This window comes from Gymnodraco acuticeps, unplaced genomic scaffold (assembly GCF_902827175.1).
Source record: "Gymnodraco acuticeps unplaced genomic scaffold, fGymAcu1.1, whole genome shotgun sequence".
Classification (NCBI taxonomy): domain Eukaryota; kingdom Metazoa; phylum Chordata; class Actinopteri; order Perciformes; family Bathydraconidae; genus Gymnodraco; species Gymnodraco acuticeps.
Genome location: NW_022990558.1, coordinates 2572722 through 2596554, shown reverse-complemented (window position 1 = coordinate 2596554; position 23833 = coordinate 2572722). Strand labels below are relative to the sequence as shown.

The 23833-nt window shown below is 41.2% G+C and overlaps 1 protein-coding gene across 1 annotated transcript; it reads right to left on the bottom strand.

Annotated features, from left to right (window-relative positions):
- Positions 1–17: 17 nt before the first annotated feature.
- On the bottom strand, positions 18–22518 carry bsk146 (brain specific kinase 146). Its single transcript, XM_034227574.1, has 5 exons — positions 22178–22518; positions 6069–6322; positions 5773–5975; positions 5027–5218; positions 18–4522 (listed from the first exon to the last, which is right to left on the bottom strand). Exons 2-5 carry the CDS (start codon positions 6238–6240, stop codon positions 3725–3727), a joined length of 1365 nt encoding a protein of 454 aa, XP_034083465.1. The 5' UTR covers positions 6241–6322; positions 22178–22518; the 3' UTR covers positions 18–3724.
- Positions 22519–23833: the final 1315 nt, after the last annotated feature.

Genomic DNA, 23833 nt, shown 5'->3' with positions numbered 1-23833 from the left:
TAACCAGAGACCAAAGATTTAACTCCAACAGCAATTCTCATTTTATTGACTAAATCTCATTTTACAGGAAGACAGTTGTATTGCAAAGACAGAACCGGATACGAGTCCTAGAGCTGTGGTCATCTACTGACTAAAACTCTACCAACACATAAAGCTTCGGAACAGGTCACTGTACAGAAAGACACAGGAGCTCCATTACAACACATGACGATATGATGAAGAGAGGAGGCATCTGCCACGGATGCAGGCGTCCCAGTGAAGAAAAGGATCACGGTTCGAGTTTGGAGTGACTGCAGCGGATACTGGGGCTGATCATAACATTAATAAGTTGTGTAGCTATTCCAAAATATCCATTCCAACCATTTGTGGTCTAATTGTTGCTTCATGCAAACATCTACTAGGGTGAAATTATGCAAACATTTGACTATAATCAAATTTAGCCTGCATTTTCTTCATATAGTCTAAGTCTTTACATTGTGGCCGAGTCAAATACATATTTCAAGTAAATAAATCTGTATTGCACCAAGTGAAGGCAACAGTTTTCCTACTGTAACCAAATACATTTGGCACATATTCAGATTTTCCTGTATGGCTCAGTGTCATAGTCGCTATTTTGGATCATTCTTTTTTTGTTCACACACTCAAAAACCAAACTTACAGTACACCATTAGAGATCATATTTAATAGGCTTTTCAGATGTTTGAAGATTACCCAAATTTGACTAAAATAAGCAGTCTTGTGGGCCTAAACATTGTAAATTCAATTTCAGAACACACTAACATACATTCGATATGCAAACATTTTGTGCTTCCTAATTAAAGGTAACATGTGGAGCATTTGACCATTATCTATGAGCAATGTTTTCTTCAGTCGGTGACCATTTGCCTAGTAGCACAATTCACATCCTGTCATGGTTTTAGCCTCTTCCGCGGACAATAAGTGCCAGTAACACATCAAGAAATGTAGCCATGTACCAACATAACATCATATTTGTTTTCACGAAAACTCCACAGAGCACTTTTAATCTTGGACAACAAAGGAGAATGTAAGCTAGCTATTAGCTTTAAAGGTCCTCTGAAGACAAAAACAAAGAGTGATGGCCTATGGGGCGGCTAGGCTTTAGTCTTCATGTTGGTCCCTGGGTCTGTCACTTTTAATTACAAATTTGAAATGCCATTTGAACACAAAAACAAATGTATATTCAATTTGGAATAATTTGCCTGAATTGAAACTTCTCTGAATTAGCACAGAAGCTAAATACATTCGCTCTGATATTTCGCCTGCCCTGTTTCCCTCAGTGAACTTCACAGTTGTTTGCTACCGTGAAATGAAGAAAACAAAGAGCTGTACACAAGCTAATTTACATAGTAATATGTGGAAGGCTCTTGGATTTGACACCAGTATACTGCCTTTTATACTACATTTTAAAATACAAACAACGTTAGCATACAAATGCCAACATTTAGCATTACAACAGAGTCAAATACTAGCAGTCAAATTTTAGCTTGACTTTAAATAGGGCAATGGAGGCTCAGCATTTTATGATAAAACTACAGCATGTAGGGTATGTTTCATATCATTTTTAAAAAAAAACACATATTCTGATTGGTGCCTGTGACAGACCTAGAGGCCATCTCCGGCCAACCCTTATTAACCCAGACACTGCCAGCTTTACAGGATTTCTCACTTTACTTTTTGGGAAATTAAATAGTTTGCTAGGATGAATGATTCAGTGTAAACATATCTGGGAAGTGCTAAGGAGCCGTACAAGGGGTTTTTAGGGGGGCAATAATGACATTATGAGGTCATGTACAGGCCCATGTAATCTCTTCTTCATACAGTCATGTGATGTGCTGGAGCTCACACAGTAAATGCTGAAGAGCTCGTTCAGCTTGCAGCTGGCTGATGGAGAGCTAAAGAACAGCTCGGCTACAGATTCTGTATCAGGACTGTCCTTTGTTCGGAGTCAGAAGGCTGCCAATGAGGTCAGAGATTGTCACAAGATGTAGTCATCTGCATCATGCTATCTGATCAGCTTCGACGAACATGATCCAAACGATTTCGTTAAACTGAGTTTAGCTGATCCTCGTTCAGGCAGATCCAAGCTGAGGCTACTGACTCACCAGATAAAGAAACATGTTGTTGTTGTTGCAGCAGCTATACTACACCAGCTTGTGACAGGAGAAACACTGAGCCGGTTTTCACAATAGAGCTTTAGCACATACAAGTTCATGCAGAATATATGTCTGGAAAGCAACACACAAAACACCCATTCCTATGCATAATCCAATGTTATTTTTCTTCATTTTTTTTTGTCAAAGAAAGGAATGGATTACTTTTTTTCAGTTCATTTCAACTTGGTAGAAAACCAACGCCGCACTACTTGACTAAAGGTGGCAATTTAGATCTGTGTTTAAATTCTATGTCCTCATGCTTTGTTTTTTTTCTTCGGTTCCTTGATTTGGTGAGATGAGTACACGGCATTTATAGCAATACAAATACAACACACAGAATCAAAACTATTATTGTTCAGATTTTGTAGCCCTAGGATGTCTCAAGAGATCATGACGGCAATATTCACCCGAGGAACATTATGCAAGAAATTGTGCTACGGCAAAAAATCCACATCACAACATTTTACGTTTCTTTTTGTAAATCTTTCAAGTACATTTTCATAAAGCCGCTTCAAATTCTTCATAAAGGTACGTTTGAGCTACTCGTCATGCAATTTATAAAAAGGTAATTTTTTTTTTTTCCTCCTTCAGATTGAATTGAAAATGCTAAGTCATCATAACTCTTTCCTTTTTCAGGCAATTAATTTTGCTTAAAGTTTCAAATAAAATACAAACAATACAAACTGAATTAAAAAGAATCAAAGGAAACGGAAGCTTTACAAATATAGTTTTGGGAGGAAGTAGAAAAAAAGTCTTTCAACAATGAAGAAGATATGTTTGAATTGAAGAACAAAGACATCAGAGGCTTCCGCTCGTGGACGTACTGAATTACAATAGTCAAAACTTATACAGTCGTATTATTCCAATGTGAACAGCAGCCAACCAAATGGATTTGGCACAGCTATGCCAGAATACAACGTGAAGTTAAACATTACAAAAATAACCAAACAATACAAAAAAGTAGTCTATTTAAATTCAAATAAATAATTAAATTCTCAAAGTAAAATAAATCCACAATAATACACACAACAAATTCACTCACACTTTTCCGACACATAAAACATTTAAAACCACTGCTTGCTCCTTTTTTATCTTACATGTATTTCCTTGAACTCTGTTATAGTCTTCTTCAAAAATACAAATCCTTTGTCCCTTGGCTTCGTTCAGAAGCGATCCTACAGCAGTCTGCCACATGGTCTCTATTTGCCTTTTTTTTGCTGGAAGTATTGCTTTTAGAAATACATTTTGGTCTTCTTTTCGGATGGTGAAGGAAGCAATTTTTTATTTTCCTCTGGGCTTAAAAAAAAGGCATTTGCACACTGACATTAAAGAGTAGAGTGGGCTTCTTTTGGAGTCCAAAAAGCCTACCTTATGAGGAATGTATGCATTCTACAAATACTCTCTGTCTTCTGTATGTGCTCTGCCTTTCCCAAGATGTTTAGATCAGGATACGTGTTAGTACATTGTCCGTTTGTTTCCATGCATGTGGTTGGATGAGAGGTATAAATTGGCACCAGTGAGTCTGTGACAACATCAATGTTCTGACGCACTCAGACGCAGATTTCTATGGGCGTGGCCACCAGCATGCGTCCTCCCGGGGAACTGTTTTCCCGCGGCATTCGGTCGTAACTGTTGGTGGACGACACAGAGCTGTTGGTGGAGACGGACACAAAATGGTGGCCTCCGCCTGGCTCCATCCCCCCGCCCTTGGCCCCGCCGCCGCTCCCCCTCTCCACCGCCACCAGAGACGTGGGAGAGAGAGGAGAGAGCGGGGAGAGAGGAGATAAAGTCTGCTGCTTCATCCTCTCCACAAGCAGCTCCTCGTCTTCCTCCCCAGAAGAAGATGAGGAGATGGTGGCGTTCCCCTCTCCCCGCGCACCTCCTCTCTCCCCGCCACCAGCGCCAACCCTCTCTCCACCACTTGCGCTGTTGCTGTTGGTGTTGGTGTTGCTGTTGCCGTTGCTGTTTCCGTTGCTGTTGCCGTTCCCATTGTTGTTGTTGTTCTCCGCGTCCAGCATCCAGGAGTGGCTGAAGTACCCGAACACCTCTTTGACGGAGCAGCGGCGGTCCTGTTCCACGGAGAGCAGGCGGCGGAACATGCGCAGGGCCTGCTCCGTGAAGCGCCTCCACTGGGAGGGGACCGTGTTGGTCCTCCTCCTCTGCCAGCGGATGAACTCCTGGTAGAAGGAGTCGGAGGGCAGCGCTTTCTCCCATGGGAAGTTTCCGGTCAGCATGCAGAAGAGCAGCACCCCGAAGGCCCAGACGTCCGTGCTGTAGTCCACGCAGAAGCCCTCGTGACGGGACACATCGCAGAGCTCCGGGGCCGTGTAGGGGATGGTGCCACTCACCTGCAGGGAAGACAGGTCAACACCACACTGGATAAAGGACTTTGAGTGGTTCAAGACACTAGTACTGGAATACTGTGCTGCAAAACATCAGGCGCTTCCTACATCCACAACACGATTACACCATGCACTCCAGCATATGCACTTCGCTCTGCATCAACCAATCGGCTTGTTACCCCCTTAATGTGAGTTGGACCCACATACCCCTAAAAAAAAACACACCTTTTCACAATCCTGGATCCAAAATGGGGAAACAAGCTTCCTTGATGTCACGACAGCAGAAAGGTTACACATCTTCTGCCACAGACTGAAAACCCTAACCTGTTCCGACTGCACCTTGGACAATAATATATATATTTAATTTCACTTCTGTACGTAGCAATGAATGGTTAGGCCTATTTGAAGTCAATGCAGTTGCACTTGATGAAAGCTAATGTACTTCCGATAAGAGCTTCAGCTAAATGAAATGCATTGGAATGTAAGATCAGACACAGAAACATTACTCACTCGTTTCACTGGTGAGCCAGCTCGGCGGGTCATGCCGAAATCTGACAGCTTGACCTTGCGGCACTCTCGGTCAAAAATGAGGATATTTTCAGGCTTGATGTCCCTGTGGACCAGCTTCTTACAGTGCAGGTAGTCCAGAGCGATGGCTACTTGGTGCACACAGCGCTTTGCCACTGCCTCGGGAAGACCAATCTGAAGAAATGGAAAGAGGGAGATTAGAGTGCTACACACAATACATATGGTATATTCAACAATAAAACGTGGACTAAAAACAAATCTGTCTTCTTAAAATAATACTTCACCCACAAAAATATACGTTGGATATCAATTATTAAACCCACTGTTACGTTGAATTCTTGAAAAACTTGTCATATACCTCCATGGTCAATGAAAAATCGAAATGAGAGAAAAGTCTACATGAATTGAAGTCAATGGGGTCCATATTTAACAGCTGTTTACAAACTATTACATAAATCCTTCCGTATGATACAAGTTTTATTAATCCAGTCTTATGCTCAAAATTGACTTCTCTTCTCAGTTTTTTTAATTCATTGTTTATCTTGGAGGCATTTGAGAACGGTTTTCTTTGAGAATTTAAGACAAAATGGGGTGAGTAAATGACCTACAAATGTTAACTTCGGATGCAAAGTCCTAATTTAAGAACTTGTCAAGATGGATATTTTTTTGCTTAAGTCCTTGACCCAGAAGCAGTGATATGCAGAGTAACCAGAATGAAGATGGAGCACCTGTGGGGGAATGATATCGAAGAGGTCCCCTGCCAGCGCGTACTCCTGGGCGAACACGTAGTAGTCGTCCGTCTCAAAGGCGATGCCGAACATGTTGATGATGAAGGGGCAGGGGGACAGGTACAGAGAGATGCTGTACTCCCGCAGGAACGACTTCAGCTTGGTAGTCTTCTTCTTCAGGAACTTCAGAGCCATTTTTGTACCTTATTGGGCGAAATATGAGAAAAATAGGCATATAAACGTTTTGCCTATTTAGAGCAGCAGGATTTTGTACGTGTGCATTCGTGCCCCCTCACCTCTGATCTTGTGGATGACCAGGTCCACCTTGCCGTACGTGCCCTTGCCCAGCTCCCGGATCACCTCGTAGTATTTGTTGACCTCCAGCCTCTCCAGGTTCTGGGCTGCGATCAGCTGCAGCTCGTCCAGGATGTCCATGTTGGCTCGAGACACCAGCGGAGAGGAACTCATGCTAGGGACTGCTATAGGGGACGGACCACGGGACAGAACTGGGGAGCAGACGCTCAGGTGGGACAGCTAACAGCTGCAGTCACTACGCAGGAATGAGAGAGGAAACACATTTTTACGTTGGAGTTTAAAGTACATTTTTATTCCTATCTTTTTTAAATATTTTAATTATTACGATTAAATATAAGAAGAAGGATTATTGTAGTTATTTAAAAATTGCAGTAGAATATTTGACAATAGACAACACCTTTGTATTAATACAAAGCATATAAGCCTATAAGCATTAAACCTTAATTATACAATATAATTATAAATGATCTGCATTATAACATACTAAACAAATAAAAGTTTTAAATAAAAGTAAATGACTAATATAAATGGATAAAATACATAAATACAATTCAATTAATGGTTGGATGTTAGTATTTTACATCTGAAACATATATTACATCAAAATGTATCCTGTGGAAAACTTCCATGTTCAATTTATTGTGGTATTACATTTGATGTGCATAACAATATAAATATATAAAAATAGTTAAATGCTGATAAATTCACACTTAGCCTTATGTTTTTCCGTAGTATCCCCTTTGCATTAAAACAGTTGTCTCTTAAGGCCCCATGGGAGAAACAGACAACACGGTGTGCTGTTCTACTCTTTTACATCAATAGGAGAGTGTGTTTGTGATATTTTCTGCTGGGTTTCAAGGTCATTAGCGAACAAGACGCGTTTGATTCTGCAGCTCACTGCTGGCTGCTCTGATCTGCAGTGATAGTCACTGAAAATGCTAATTATCTGCAGTGAAGGCTTAAGTCATTCTAAATGCTGCACGCCAAGGGGAAAGCCAAAGCTGGGCTGTGAGCTGAGTCACACACACACACACACACGCGCACACACACGCGCGCACACACACACACACCCACACACACACACACACACACACACACGTGCGTGCGCGCACACACACACACACACACACACCCGCGCACACACACACACACGCGCACACACACACACGCGCACACACGCACACACACACGCGCACACACGCGCGCACACACACACACACGCGCGCACACACACGCGCACACACACACACGTGCACACACACACGCGCACACACACACACACGCGCACACACACACACACACACACACACACACACACACATGCACGCAGCCAAAAGCAGTCCTTTCTAGCAAATCCATTCCTTGCTGCAGTGTGATTATTCTTAGTGATTGCTTTCTCTTTTTCTTCCTGAGCAGCAATACCTGCCAAATCCTGACCCCCACACACACACACACACACACACACACACACACACACCACACACACACACACACACACACACACACACACACACACACACACACACACACACCACACACACACACACACAACATTATATAAGCGCTCTCCATCTGAGTAGTCTTGTGTATCTGCCTTACTGTTATGGCTCTGAGGAAACTAGCAGTATTCTTATGTTTATCTCCTTTGTTACGTCTGCTGTCATCACCTGCTTTATCACCTGTTCGGTCACCAGCTATGTGATAACACACACACACACACACACACACACACACACACACACACACACACACACACACATACACACACACACACACACAACTAGTGTAAGTACCTTGTCACCCCCTACATAGGCCTCTGTGTGTGTCATGTTATTTGTGTGAGAGCATTTGGCACCAGCAGGTGAGGAGGGGTGAGTCAGTTTGGATGATAAATGGCAGTGCAGAGAGGATGTACTGTACCTGTCCCTGCCTAAAAAAAACTTGTACACATGCGATAAAAGCACACACACACACATATACACACATGCACAGGAGGGAGGCTGGGGTGTTGTGAACAGATAAGGCCATGTGTTTCTGTCGAGGTTCAGCAGTGCTTATTTGCAGGATACATGGAGTGTGTGTGTGTGTGTGTGCGTGTGTGTGTGTGGTGTGTGTGTGTGTGGTGTGTGTGGTGTGTGTGTGTGTGTGTGTGTGTGTGTGTGTGTGTGTGTGTGTGGTGTGTGTGTGTGTGTTGCATCTGCAGGGGTATACAGTCAATAGTACAATCCGCAATGTATTGTTGAATTTATGTTCATGTTTCAAAATTAATATTCCTTGGTTTAAAGTGTGAAAATTTCCTTTTAATTTTACATGCATTATTTCAATATTTTTTGTATTGAGCTTATCTTTTTTATCTTTCCAGTGATGTTTAATAAGACCATGCTGTTTTGTTTATATCTACAGTAGTAGCCTTGTCTTGTAGAATTGTATAGTTTTAACAGTTTGAAGGGGTCCTATTATTTATTTTCAGGTGTATATCAGTATGTAGTGTCTCTACTTTAAAGAGTCCTCTCCCTGCTGATGTTCAGGTGTGTATCAGTATGTAGTGTCTCTACTTTAAAGAGTCCTCTCCTCTGATGTCCAGGTGTATATCAGTATGGTAAGTGTCTCTACTTTAAAGGAGTCCTCTCCTGCTGATGTTCAGGTGTATATCAGTATGTAGTGTCTCTACTTTAAAGAGTCCTTCCCTGCTGATGTTCAGGTGTATAGCAGTATGTAGTGTCTCTACTTTAAAGAGTCCTCTCCTGCTGATGTTTCAGGTGTATATCAGTAGTTAGTGGTCTCTTACTTTAAAGAGGTCCTCTCCTGCTGATGTTCAGGTGTATATCAGTATGTAGTGTCTCTACTTTAAAGGAGTCCTCTCCTGCTGATGTTCAGGTGTATATCAGTATGTAGTGTCTCTACTTTAAAGAGTCCTCTCCTGCTGATGTTCAGGTGTATATCATGTATGTAGTGTCTCTGCTTTAAAGAGTCCTCTCCTGCTGATGTTCAGGTGTATATCAGTATGTAGTGTCTCTACTTTAAAGAGTCCTCTCCTGCTGATGTTCAGGTGTATATCAGTATGTAGTGTCTCTACTTTAGAGAGTCCTCTCCTGCTGATGTTCAGGTGTATATCAGTATGTAGTGTCTCTACTTTAAAGAGTCCTCTCCTGCTGATGTTCAGGTGTATATCAGTATGTAGTGTCTCTACTTTAAAGAGTCCTCTCCTGCTGATGTTCAGGTGTATATCAGTATGTAGTGTCTCTACTTTAAAGAGTCCTCTCCTGCTGATGTTCAGGTGTATATCAGTATGTAGTGTCTCTACTTTAAAGAGTCCTCTCCTGCTGATGTTCAGGTGTATATCAGTATGTAGTGTCTCTACTTTAAAGAGTCCTCTCCTGCTGATGTTCAGGTGTATATCAGTATGTAGTGTCTCTGATTTAAAGAGTCCTCTCCTGCTGATGTTCAGGTGTATATCAGTATGTAGTGTCTCTACTTTAAAGAGTCCTCTCCTGCTGATGTTCAGGTGTATATCAGTATGTAGTGTCCTCTACTTTAAAGAGTCCTCTCCTGCTGATGTTCAGGTGTATATCAGTATGTAGTGTCTCGACTTTAAAGAGTCCCTCCTGCTGATGTTCAGGGTGTATATCAGTATGTAGTGTCTCTACTTTAGAAAGAGTCCCTCTCCTGCTGATTGTTCAGGGTGTATATCAGTATGTAGTGTCTCTACTTTAAAGAGTCCTCTCCTGCTGATGTTCAGGTGTGTAATCAGTATGTAGTGTCTCTGCTTTAAAGAGTCTCTCCTGCTGATGTTCAGGTGTATATCAGTATGTAGTGTCGCTACTTAAAGAGTCCTCTCCTGCTGATGTTCAGGGTGTGTATCAGTATGTAGTGTCCTCTACTTTAAAAGAGTCCTCTCCTGCTGATGTTCAGGTGTATATCAGTATGTAGTGTCTCTACTTTAAAGAGTCCTCTCCTGCTGATGTTCAGGTGTAATCAGTATGTTAGTGTCTCTAGCTTTAAAGAGTCCTCTCCTGGCTGATGTTCAGGTGGTTATCAGTAATGTAGGTGTCCTCTACTTTAAAGAGTCCTCTCCTGCTGATGTTCAGGTGTATATCAGTATGTTAGTGTCTCTACTTAAAGAGTCCTCTCCTGCTGATGTTCAGGTTGGGGGGTATATCAGTATGTAGTGTCTCTACTTTAAAGAGTCCTCTCCTGCTGATGTTCAGGTGTATATCAGTATGTAGTGTCTCTGCTTTAAAGAGTCCTCTCCTGCTGATGTTCAGGTGTATATCAGTATGTAGTGTCTCTACTTTAAAGAGTCCTCTCCTGCTGATGTTCAGGTGTATATCAGTATGTAGTGTCTCTACTTATAAAGAGTCCCTCTCCTGCTGATGTTCAGGTGTATATCAGTATGTAGTGTCTCTACTTTAGAGAGACCCTCTCTTGCTGATGTCAGGTGTATATCAGTATGTAGTGTCTCTACTTTAAAGAGTCCTCTCCTGCTGATGTTCAGGTGTATATCAGTATGTAGTGTCTCTACTTTAAAGAGTCCTCTCCTGCTGATGTTCAGGTGTATATCAGTATGTAGTGTCTCTACTTTAAGAGATCCTCTCCTGCTGATGTTCAGGTGTATATCAGTATGTAGGTGTCTCTACTTTAAAGAGGTCCTCTCCTGCTGATGTTCAGGTGTATATCAGTATGTAGTGTCTCTGCTTAAAGAGTCCTCTCCTGCTTGATGTTCAGGTGTATATCAGTATGTAGTGTCTCTACTTTAAAGGAGTCCTCTCCTGCATGATGTTCAGGTGTAATATCAGTATGTAGGTCTCTACTTAAAGAGTCCTCTCCTGCTGATGGTCCAGGTGTATATCAGTAATGTAGTGTCTCTACTTAAAAAGAGTCCTGTCGCTGCTGGCTGATGTTCATGTGTATATCAGTATGTAAGCTGTCTCTACTTAAAGAGTCCTCCTCCCTGCGGATGTTTCAGGGTGTATATCAGGATGTAGTCGTCTCGACTTAAAGAGTCCTCTTCCTGCTGATGTTCAGGTGTTGTATCAGTATGTAAGTGTCTCTGCTTTAAAGAGTCCTCCTCCTCGCTGATGTTCAGGTGTATATCAGTATGTAGTGTCTCTACTTTAAAGAGTCCTCTCCGCTGATGTTCAGGTGTATATCAGTATGTAGTGTCTCTACTTTAAAGAGTCCTCTCTCTGCTGATGTTCAGGTGGTATATCAGTATGTAGTGTCTCTACTTTAAAGAGTCCTCTCCTGCTGATGTTCAGGTGTATATCAGTATGTAGTGTCTCTACTTTAAAGAGTACGCTCCTGCTGATGTTCAGGTGTGTATCAGTATGTAGTGTCTCTGCTTAAAGAGTCCTCTCCTGCTGATGTTCAGGTGTATATCAGTATGTAGTGTCTCTACTTTAAAAGAGTCCTCTCCTGCTGATGTTCAGGTGTATATCAGTATGTAGTGTCATCTACTTTAAAAGAGTCCTCTCCTGCTGATGTTCAGGTGTATATCAGTATGTAGTTGTCTCTACTTTAAAAGAGTCCTCTCCTGCTGAGGTTCAGCTGTATATCAGTATGTAGTGTCTCTGACTTTAAAGAGTCCTCTCCTGCTGATGTTCAGGTGTGTATCAGTATGTAGTGTCTCTGCTTAAAGAGTCCTCTCCTGGATGTTCAGGTGTAATCAGTATGTAGTGTCTCTACTTTAAAGAGTCCTCTCCTGCTGATGTTCAGGTGTATATCTCAGTATGTAGTGTCTCTGCTTTAAAGAGTCCTCTCCTGCTGATTCAGTGTGTATCAGTATGTAGTTCTCTGCTTTAAAGAGTCTCTCCTGCTGATGTTCAGGTGTGTATCAGTATGTAGTGTCTCTGCTTTAAGAGTCCTCTCCTGCTGATGTTCAGGGTATATCAGTATGTATGTCTCTACTTTTAAAGAGTCCTCTCCTGCTGATGTTCAGGTGTATATCAGTATGTAGTGTCTCTACTTTAAAGAGTCCTCTCCTGCTGATGTTCAGGTGTATATCAGTATGTAGTGTCTCTGCTTTAAAGAGTCCTCTCCTGCTGATGTTCATGTGTATATCAGTATATAGTGTCTCTACTTTAAAGAGTCCTCTCCTGCTGATGTTCAGGTGTATATCAGTATGTAGTGTCTCTTCTTTAAAGAGTCCTCTCCTGCTGATGTTCAGGGTGTATATCAGTAATGTAGTGTCTCTAGCTTTAAAGAGTCCTCTCCTGCTGATGTTCAGGTGTATATCAGTATGTAGTGTCTCTACTTTAAAGAGTCCTCTCCTGCTGATGTTCAGGTGTATATCAGTATGTAGTGTCTCTACTTTAAAGAGTCCTCTCCTGCTGATGTTCAGGTGTATATCAGTATGTAGTGTCTCTACTTTAAAGAGTCCTCTCCTGCTGATGTTCAGGTGTATATCAGTAATGTAGTGTCTCTACTTTAAAGAGTCCTCTCCTGCTGATGTTCAGGTGTATATCAGTATGTAGTGTCTCTACTTTAAAGAGTCCTCTCCTGCTGATGTTCAGGTGTTATTCAGTATGTAGTGTCTCTACTTTAAAGAGTCCTCTCCTGCTGATGTTCAGGTGTATATCAGTATGTAGTGTCTCTACTTTAAAGAGTCCTCTCCTGCTGATGTTCAGGTGTATATCAGTATGTAGTGTCTCTACTTTAAAGAGTCCTCTCCTGCTGATGTTCAGGTGTATATCAGTATGTAGTGTCTCTACTTTAAAGAGTCCTCTCCTGCTGATGTTCAGGTGTATATCAGTATGTAGTGTCTCTACTTTAAAGAGTCCCTCTCCTGCTGATGTTCAGGTGTATATCAGTATGTAGTGTCCTCTACTTTAAAGAGTCCTCTCCTGCTGATGTTCAGGTTGTATATCAGTATGTAGTGTCTCTACTTTAAAGAGTCCTCTCCTGCTGATGTTCAGGTGTATATCAGTATGTAGTGTCTCTACTTTAAAGAGTCCTCTCCTGCTGATGTTCAGGTGTATATCAGTATGTAGTGTCTCTACTTTAAGAGTCCTCTCCTGCTGATGTTCAGGTGTATATCAGTATGTAGTGTCTCTACTTTAAAGAGTCCTCTCCTGCTGATGTTCAGGTGTATATCAGTATGTAGTGTCTCTACTTTAAAGAGTCCTCTCCTGCTGATGTTCAGGTGTATATCAGTATGTAGTGTCTCTACTTTAAAGAGTCCTCTCCTGCTGATGTTCAGGTGTATATCAGTATGTAGTGTCTCTGCTTTTAAAGAGTCCTCTCCTGCTGATGTTCAGGTGTATATCAGTATGTAGTGTCTCTACTTTAAAGAGTCCTCTCCTGCTGATGTTCAGGTGTATATCAGTATGTAGTGTCTCTGCTTAAAGAGTCCTCTCCTGCTGATGTTCAGGTGTATATCAGTATGTAGTGTCTCTACTTTAAAGAGTCCTCTCCTGCTGATGTTCAGGTGTATATCAGTATGTAGTGTCTCTACTTTAAAGAGTCCTCTCCTGCATGATGTTCAGGTGTATATCCAGTATGTAGTGTCTCTGCTTTAAAAGAGTCCTCTCCTGCTGATGTAGTTGTTAGCTTCAGCTGGATGTTCAGGTGTAGTATCAGTATGTAGTGTCTCTACTTTAAAGAGTCCTCTCCCTGCTGATGTTCAGGTGTATATCAGTATGTAGTGTCTCTACTTTAAAGAGTCCTCTCCTGCTGATGTTCAGGTGTATATCAGTATGTAGTGTCTCTACTTTAAAGAGGTCCTCTCCTGCTGATGTTCAGGTGTATATCAGTATGTAGTGTCTCTACTTTAAAGAGTCCTCTCCTGCTGATGTTCAGGTGTATATCAGTATGTAGTGTCTCTACTTTAAAGAGTCCTCTCCTGCTGATGTTTCAGGTGTATATCAGTATGTAGTGTCTCTACTTTAAAGAGTCCTCTCCTGCTGATGTTCAGGTGTATATCAGTATGTAGTGTCTCTACTTTAAAGAGTCCTCATCCTGCTGATGTTCAGGTGTATATCAGTATGTAAGTGTCTCTACTTTAAAGAGTCCTCTCCTGCTGATGTTCAGGTGTATATCAGTATGTAGTGTCCTCTACTTTAAAGAGTCCTCTCCTGCTGATGTTCAGGTGTGTATATCAGTATGTAGTGTCTCTACTTTAAAGAGTCCTCTCCTGCTGATGTTCAGGTGTATATCAGTATGTAGTGTCTCTACTTTAAAGAGTCCTCTCCTGCTGATGTTCAGGTGTATATCAGTATGTAGTGTCTCTACTTTAAAGAGTCCTCTCCTGCTGATGTTCAGGTGTATATCAGTATGTAGTGTCTCTACTTTAAAGAGTCCTCTCCTGCTGATGTTCAGGTGTATATCAGTATGTAGTGTCTCTACTTTAAAGAGTCCTCTCCTGCTGATGTTCAGGTGTATATCAGTATGTAGTGTCTCTACTTTAAAGAGTCCTCTCCTGCTGATGTTCAGGTGTATATCAGTATGTAGTGTCTCTACTTTAAAGAGTCCTCTCCTGCTGATGTTCAGGTGTATATCAGTATGTAGTGTCTCTACTTTAAAGAGTCCTCTCCTGCTGATGTTCAGGTGTATATCAGTATGTAGTGTCTCTACTTTAAAGAGTCCTCTCCTGCTGATGTTCAGGTGTATATCAGTATGTAGTGTCTCTACTTTAAAGAGTCCTCTCCTGCTGATGTTCAGGTGTATATCAGTATGTAGTGTCTCTACTTTAAAGAGTCCTCTCCTGCTGATGTTCAGGTGTATATCAGTATGTAGTGTCTCTACTTTAAAGAGTCCTCTCCTGCTGATGTTCAGGTGTATATCAGTATGTAGTGTCTCTACTTTAAAGAGTCCTCTCCTGCTGATGTTCAGGTGTATATCAGTATGTAGTGTCTCTACTTTAAAGAGTCCTCTCCTGCTGATGTTCAGGTGTATATCAGTATGTAGTGTCTCTACTTTAAAGAGTCCTCTCCTGCTGATGTTCAGGTGTATATCAGTATGTAGTGTCTCTACTTTAAAGAGTCCTCTCCTGCTGATGTTCAGGTGTATATCAGTATGTAGTGTCTCTACTTTAAAGAGTCCTCTCCTGCTGATGTTCAGGTGTATATCAGTATGTAGTGTCTCTACTTAAGAGTCCTCTCCTGCTGATGTTCAGGGTGTATATCAGTAGGTAGTGTCTCTACTTTAAAGAGTCCCTCTCCTGCTGATGTTCAGGTGTATATCAGTATGTAGTGATCTCTACTTTAAAGAGTCCTCTCCTGCTGATGTTCAGGTGTATATCAGTATGTAGTGTCTCTACTTTAAAGAGTCCTCTCCTGCTGATGTTCAGGTGTATATCAGTATGTAGTGTCTCTACTTTAAAGAGTCCTCTCCTGCTGATGTTCAGGTGTATATCAGTATGTAGTGTCTCTACTTTAAAGAGTCCTCCTCCCTGCTGATGTTCAGGTGTATATCAGTATGTAGTGTCTCTACTTTAAAGAGTCCTCTCCTGCTGATGTTCAGGTGTATATCAGTATGTAGTGTCTCTACTGGAACATGTCTCCATGCTTTAATGTTCAAAAAGCTCTCTATTGTTCTCATACTGCCTGTGCTGCAGCACCTCTTTTCACCCTCTGTCTGAAACCAGAGCCCAGTCTGCATTTATTGGTTAGCTGGCTGGCTCTGTTTTGATTGGTCAATAGCTTAGAGATGCCCCGCCCCTTAGCATATCACGTACAATGTGTTGGAGTACTAGCCAAAAGACACAAGTGTTACGTTGTGATGTCACTATGTTATGAAAGTAAACAAATTAGTCCAATCGAGGCAACCTTTTTTCTAAGTACGTCTTCAGTAAACAATGTTAGACAAACACAAGGTGCACTGTCATTCTAACCCAGATGTGTTTGTTGTATTACAGTATATGATCATTTGAACTTATGTTAAGTGTCTTGAGTATCATGAAAAGCCCTCTAGAAATAAAAAGTATAATTAATGCAATTTATAAATAATGATATACTTGAAATGGAATTATATGCTGTCTAAGAACAGTTACGATTTTAGGTTTTTTTAAAGTCCAGATTTCAGGTAACAAGTCTACATATGTATGCAAAGTGAAGCTTGGCCATTGATATACTTGATCAATACATCATTCATCTTTTAGATGTGTTCTATTATGCACCAGATGGGAAGTATACTCGAGTGTATTACAATTCAACTAAATTGAATGACACCTTGTCATCATCATCACTTATTCAGCTCATATTGCTGTTGGCATAACCGTATTACTGCTACACACCTCCACTGTGATTTCATTTGCAGACACTCACTAATATAAAAGATCGGATACAATACACTTAATGATTTAACAACATTATTTTCCTGCATTTTGTCAGCTTATAAAAACATATTGAAAGTTTAAACTAGAGAGGGCTGTCAAAGTGAAAAACAACATCTCTGAGGAGTTCTATTTACATCATTATAACTGATGCTTTATGCTTTACAGTGTGTTATGCTCTCAGTTGTATGTTGGCATCTCAGATGAAAATCCATGTGTGTGTGTGTGTGTGTGTGTGTGTGTGTGTGTGTGTGTGTGTGTGTGTGTGTGTGTGTGTGTGTGTGTGTGTGTGTGTGTGTGTGTGTGTGTGTGTGTGTGTGTGTGTGTGTGTGTGTTTACCACAAAGAAAGCTTCATCTGTATTTATATATAGCATTATTAGAGTCATAGCTGAATGAGTCACCAGGTCAGGACAAATGTCGGCTCTCCATGTGGAGAGGAAGTCTGCCATCCCACTCTGTGTGTGTGTGTGTGTGTGTGTGTGTGTGTGTGTGTGTGTGTGTGTGTGTGTGTGTGTGTGTGTGTGTGTGTGTGTGTGTGTGTGTGTGTGTGTGTGTGTGTGTGTGTGTGTGTGTGTGTCCATGTGTGTGTGAGCCTCCGTGTTTTCACTTCAGTCTGTTTTATTGTAAATGTAATATTTCTGCGTTTTAGACACACTTATTTGAAAGACTTTAGATCGTGCCATGGTGGATTGTTCTATACATTTTTACACCGTTTTTGATGTTTTATAGACAACAGATGTAAGTTGAGTAGCACTTGAAATGTTTGGCTCTATGAAACCTGATGTACTTTATGATTCTGTTTTCTTCAAGGTTGTGTCTTCCTGGTCGAATGTACTTATTGTAAGTCGCTTTGGATAAAAGCTTCAGCTAAATGCAATGTAATGTAATGTAATGTAACTGTTTTGGGTTATATACTGGGAGAGGTACAGCTATATAGTAGATCTATATCATTAAAATATACATGTATTAATAATGCATCAACCATCTGGTAACTATATTATATGTATTCATTCTTTTTCGTCACTGTTTTACTCTCTTTTCTTTCTCTTTGTCTGATTTGTGGCTTGTTATTTAGTTATTAAATGGATTGTAACTGTATTTAATTTCGTTTTGCTTACCATATAATTTCTTAAAATGTATATAAATTAATAAAGATATTTAACAGATTACATTTCATATATATATGACACAATAGTTGCAAACCCTAGTAATAAAAAACAGTCTGTCTGAAAATACATGCAATGATTTGCCTGCACCATTTTACAAAACCTACTTTTTTCCTCAGTGATGCACCTGTACACTCACAGGCTTTCAAATGCACCGTACTGGAAACACGAAAAACGCGATGTTCCTTTCAAGTGACATCACCCCCCCCCCCCCCCCCCCCCGCCTCCTCTCTACACTGACACTCTGTGCCATCAGGTTTAACACTCAGCAGCCCAGACTGCTTATGCAACAGAGCCGTTGGGACATTCAGCGGGCCGAGGCCATCAACACAAAAAAAAAAACCCACTCCGCTGATGCAGCAGTTCTGCCCCGAAACAATTAGAGCCAACGCTGTCTTCATCCTTTTGTCAACAACCTTTTTGTGAGGAGCAACCGCAACACACTACATGTTATTCCTGCTTAGGGTTTGTCTGTTTACAAAAGCTGGCATGACACACACACACACACACACACACACACACACACACCACACACACACACACACACACACACACACACACACACACTCACACACACACACACACACACACACACAACACACACACACATACCATGTATACATCACTTCAGGGGACATTACATTGACTTACATGCATTTCCTGGAGACTTATCCTAACCTTAACCATAACCAACACATGCCTAACCCTTAACCTTACCCTAAACCTAAACCTAACCAAGTCTTCACCCTAAAATTAATGATTCCCCTCATGGGGACCTCCAATTTGTCCCCATAAGGGAGGCGAGTCCCCACACGTGACTGTGTAAACAGATGTAGGTCCCCACAAGTATAGTAATGCTAGGCCACACACACACACACCATCAAAGTGTGTGACCGTGTATTGACAAGGAGTGGTGTATGGGAGAGAAAATAATGAGACAGGAGAAGGGACAGCGGCACACAATGACAAGGACCGTTGAGTAGCAAAGTACCAGCTACTGTGTGTGTGTGTGTGTATGTGTGTGTGTGTGTGTGTGTGTGTGTGTGTGTGTGTGTGTGTGTGTGTGTGTGTGTGTGTGTGTGTGTGTGTGGCCAATATCCCTGCACCACTATAGCAACAGCAACTCAAATGTAGCATTTGTAACCATATCTACAGTCAAGATAATACAAATGCAGCTTATTCCTCAGTCTTTTCTCCTGACCCTAGCCCTAACTAAACTGACCCCTGTCCTCTGACCTAATTACACATCTTTGTATACCTAAAAACACATTAAAAACCTTTTTTTTAATAACATGATGACAATAGCACATATTGGCTTTAAAGGGGCATTTACTGATTTGTATGTGTATCCTGTTGTGGTGGGATACCACTCCTTGTGATTTCATGATGTGTTATCACATCTTAGACATGGAAACTACACATTAATCACACATTTTTTTTGTATTATTTGACTTTAACTTTAACTATATATTTATTTGTTGTTCCTTCCTTTTCTTTTCCCTTCACTATATCTGTAAAGCGTCTTTGAGCACCTGTAAAAGCGCTAACAAATTAAATCTATTATTATTATTATTATTAAGTCTCAATAAAGGAAATAAAAGATAGTTTGTTTTAAGCTTAATCTATAAGAAGGACTAATAACACATGCAATACTAACCCATTCTACTCATTTAACCTATACTAGAGTATTCTCGTTTCTTTTAAACAATAATTACATGCAACTAAGTCTGAAAACACTCAGGCTGTTACGAGCCTCCTAGTTGTGATTCTATGTTTTAGTTCTTAATGATGAAATCATTGATCCAATACGGAAATAACTACAAAGAATGATAAAGACTATCTCTTGCAGTTAAATGTAAATTGAAAACAAATTAATAAATATAGAACCAATAGCTACCGTTTGTATTTCCTTAAAATTGAAAATGCTACAAAACTAACTAATTTGACTACAGGGTCAGCACTGTGGTCTAAACTGGCCAAATGATTAAAAAATGTGTGGGTGAATAAAGATAACTACTGTTACAACATATACAGGGTTTCCCACACATAGACTATACTTGGGCGGGCCGCCCAGGTATATTAACGGCCGCCCAAGTATATTTCACGACCCATTTAGGTTTTTTTTTTTTATAATTTTTTTTTTTTATAATTTTTTTTTTATTCGTCCGTGACCACGACGCCATCTGCGATCGATTAACTTGTGGACAATGATCCCTCGCTCCCTTGCACTGATCTCGCCTCCTTCTGGCCTGTTAAGTGGCCTGCCTCACACAGGGTGACTGGCTGTCCACATGATGTGGCCTGCCGACATGGCCACTGTCATACAGATCATAAATCAAAGCCCTTGATTGGTCTCTGTGTGTCATTCAAGCTCGGGATAACCTCAGCTCAGGTGAAGTAAAGGACTCTCTGAGTGTTTAGATAGTTAACTTAGTCTAAGTTCTCAGTGGGTCTCAAACGGTGTGGTCACCATTTATGTAAACACATATTTCCATTTGAGAGGGTAGTGATTGGTCTAATGGATAGTGAGGTGGGCTGAAGATCGGAAGGCTGTGAGTTTAAATCCCGCCAGGAACACCACCACTAGTGTGCCCTTGAGTAAGGCACTTAGCCCTTAGTTACTCCAGGGAGAATGTCCCTGTAATCGGTCATTATAAGTCGCTTTGGATAAAAGCGTCAGCTAAATGAAATGTAATGTGATTAGTAAAATATGCATGAATAAATAAATAAAAAGTTAACTAGGTGAAAAAAGGTAAGATACACTTTTAAAACTTGTTGAGAGAAAACTAGTCTTTGCTGCTGCCTCAAAGAGGAGCAGGGGGGAGAGACAGGAGAGGCTGATTCCAAAAATAAATGAATAAACAAGTTTCAGTGTTTTTTTCATATTGGAAATGGTATGTTGTTGGTTATGGCCATGATTTTATAATTATTGTAATGTATACAGTTCTGTTTAATATAGGTGTTTCCATAGATCTAGTCTCTTTATTTTCCCCTCAAAATGCACCAGATTGATGCGGGGGGGGGGGGGGGGGGGGGGGGACATGCCCCTGGACCCCCATAGAGGATTTGAGGTCGACCCTCACTAAAAATCACATGGATAGGTTCCTAAATACATTTATAAATACATTTTTTTTTTTAAATAGTAACCCATTTCCATATGTTCATGTGTGGGTAGTAGATTTAAACTATTGGGCTATCATTATGGGCCCTGCCTGTACCTGTTCGCTCTGCCATCGCGTGAAGGGTCTGCTAACAAGTGACCAACACCCCCCCCCCCCCAAGTATATTTCAGATCTGTGGGAAACAGATCTGTGGGAAACACTGGCAGTTAATGGACCAGCACCAGAGGTGTTCCCATACACACAGGCGTTGGAGCTGTTCTTCATGAAAGTGCTCTGACAAACAGTGCCATCTTTGCGCAAAATGATTATACAGGAATGAAAAGTCAATAAATAAACATGTTGTTAAAACTTTTTTTTTTTTTCGCGCACCTTCAGAGCACTGGTTCAATCCCCACTGCAGTCAGCATGTTGCTGTGTCCTCGGGCAAGACACTTCACCCCAAATTGCTCCTGTGGGGATTGACCACAGTACTAAGTAAGTTGCTTTGGGTAAAAGCGCCTAACAAGTGACATGTAATGTATAGTAGCCCTATGTCGAAAATATCAGAATAAAGGACATAGTATAGTATGTCGAAAATATGCATCACAGTCATCATAGTTTCTTGACGAGCATCATCAGGACATCTCTCTTTGTCCAACCAGCTGAAGTTACCTCCCTGCCAACCGATGTGACCTACATTGTGATCTGTGACTCATCATGCTGGAGTGTGTGTCTTCTTTTTTTTAATGTTCCAGCAAGAAGCTTAAACCCACTGTGATGTGTCTCAGGCTTAACACACACACAACCAGACATCCTCCCTCAGTGGCTCAGAACAGATGAAGCAATGGAAGATAACTCTAAACGAAGAAACAATTAGAAGTTGGTTCACTACAACAATAATCTAGAATTGTATCAGTATGTTTTCTTTGTGACATTAATGCAACACATGCGGACACTTTGTCACAGCCGTAAGGAAGGTGCAAAAATCCCTGAACCCAGCATGTGGACCAACGTAAACATTATGGTCTGTTAATATTCTCCCATCATCCTCAGCTTCAGAAGTCTGTCGAGCTACGTCATGTTGGTCCCACCTGCAGTGTGTCCCTTAGACTGCACTGACTGAGGAAACCACTGTTTCTGAGTGACAGGTGCACACACACACGCACACACACACACACGCACACACACACACGCACATACACACACACACACACACACACACACACACACCACACACACAGCTGCTGCTGCAGATATACAGGATGCATGGAGGGGTGGGGGTGCAAGAGGTTGCATTGTGATCAATAGCATGAATTCCGCTTCACAGATGTTACATCTAAAATGCAGTATTGTGTTGTTTCCTGGAGATAAATGGCACACAAACACACACGCGCGCGCATTATACAGCATTGTTTTCAGTGCATGGTGCTGCACAGAATAGGCCTGTCATGCTCGGAAAATAAGAAATCAGTGTAATACATCCCTTTATTATAGGGATTCAGAGGATGAGGGTGCAGGTAAGGATAGATGGAGTATTTATTCCGCAGCTCACCCTTCAGTTGTCTCCCATATGGAGGCTGTGGAGTCCGCCCTATCAGTGCAGGCTGCTGGGGAGCACACTTGGGGGTCTGAGCCGGGAGAAAGGCCTGGTCCTGGGCTCCGGGTCCGGTGAGAAGCCTCTGTGAGACGCCGAGCATCCTGCACACTGCTCCGGCTATGCGTCCTATTGTCTCCGCATCGCTCTGTCCTCTAGGAGGGGAGGAGAGGTGAGGGGAGGCGCGGAGGAGAGGAGTGCCTCTGCCAGGAGTGATGCGAGCAGGGGGTGGGGGGAGATCAGCCCTCCCCCTCTTCGTTCTGGCCAATCGCCGCGCTGCTCCGCCGGGAGCCGCCGCTGCTCGCTGTCTCCGTACAGACTATGCTGCATTCAGGGCCAGTCGGAAGTATAATACAAATGCAGATAAATGGAGTTAGGGTGCACTTTAAAATATAACATAGCAGATTTGTTTTATTCTGTTCAATCTGTGTTAAAACATCATGTTGGCCATTTCTGTCAAGCAACATATGGTATTTTTTTGTTTTATATGTTATAATCATTATTAATGTTTCATTCATTTAATGTCCATGTGTTGGAATTATTGTTAACACTTTGTACTTTATAATTATATATACGTATATATTTAAAACAATACACAGAACACAGAAGATGGTGAATACCTAAATGTATGTATTTACAAAATCACAATTACCTCCAACTTTTGCACTGCTTTTTTCATTATTCATATATTCCTTTTTGAATTAGGTTGATAATTTAAAGACCTCCAAGGGAAGGGTGCTAGAACAAAAAGAAGCTCCCTAGTAGTCCTGTAATACAAAATATATACCAAAAAGATTGATGTAGGGGTGTCAGCTAAATAAATGCTACTCTGGTATAGGTGTTTTTTTCCTGCCATTAACCATCATTAGGTTACTTTGATATACAAAAGACCTCTACAAAATGTTACATTTCATATTTGATCAATTAACATCCATAGAAAACATTTAAATATTCCAATTCTTCTAGCTTTTTCCCCCAAAGCAATAACCTTGATGAGATGCAGCTTGACCCACTTTGTTCTATATATTAATAATGTATGTGTTCATGCATATGGAAGTAATAGCCATTGTTATGCTGATGATCGAGTAGTGTAGAGTAGTAGACCTCACACTTCATACAACCATACACCTTTAATATTCTGGGGTTTCAACACAATCAACTAAACTTCATCTTGTGCTAAATGCAGATACATTGATGGTCTTTTCTATGTTAGAAAAATCCCAAATATGTTATGTTGTACAGCTGTTACCTGTCTGTCAAAGAACTGATTTCAAAATACTGCTGCTGGTTTATAAAGCTTTGAATGGTTTAGGGCCAAAACTCATTTCTGACCTCCTGCTAAATGATGAACCATCCAGATCTCTCAGGTCTTCAGGGACTGGTCAGCTTTCTGTCCCCAGAGTCAGAACTAAACATGGAGAAGCAGCGTTCAGTTATTATGCTCCAAATATCTGGAACAAACTCCCAGAATCCTGCAGGTCCGCTGCAACTCTGACTACTCTTAAATCCAGGCTTTTTGCCGCTGCTTTTAATTGAACTATTTATATCTTACAATGCATTGTAACTTTCATTCTTGTATTTGATATACAGTATAAGCTTGTTTTATGTGCATTT

Coding starts and splice junctions, on each gene's coding strand:
- bsk146 (XM_034227574.1), bottom strand. CDS start 6,240: ATGAGTTCCTCTCCGCTGGTGTCTCGAGCCAACATGGACATCCTGGAC. Junction 5,219..5,772: donor TCGATATCATTCCCCCACAG/GTGCTCCATCTT, acceptor CCATTTCTTCAG/ATTGGTCTTCCCGAGGCAGT. Junction 4,523..5,026: donor CTGGCTCACCAGTGAAACGA/GTGAGTAATGTT, acceptor TCTTCCCTGCAG/GTGAGTGGCACCATCCCCTA.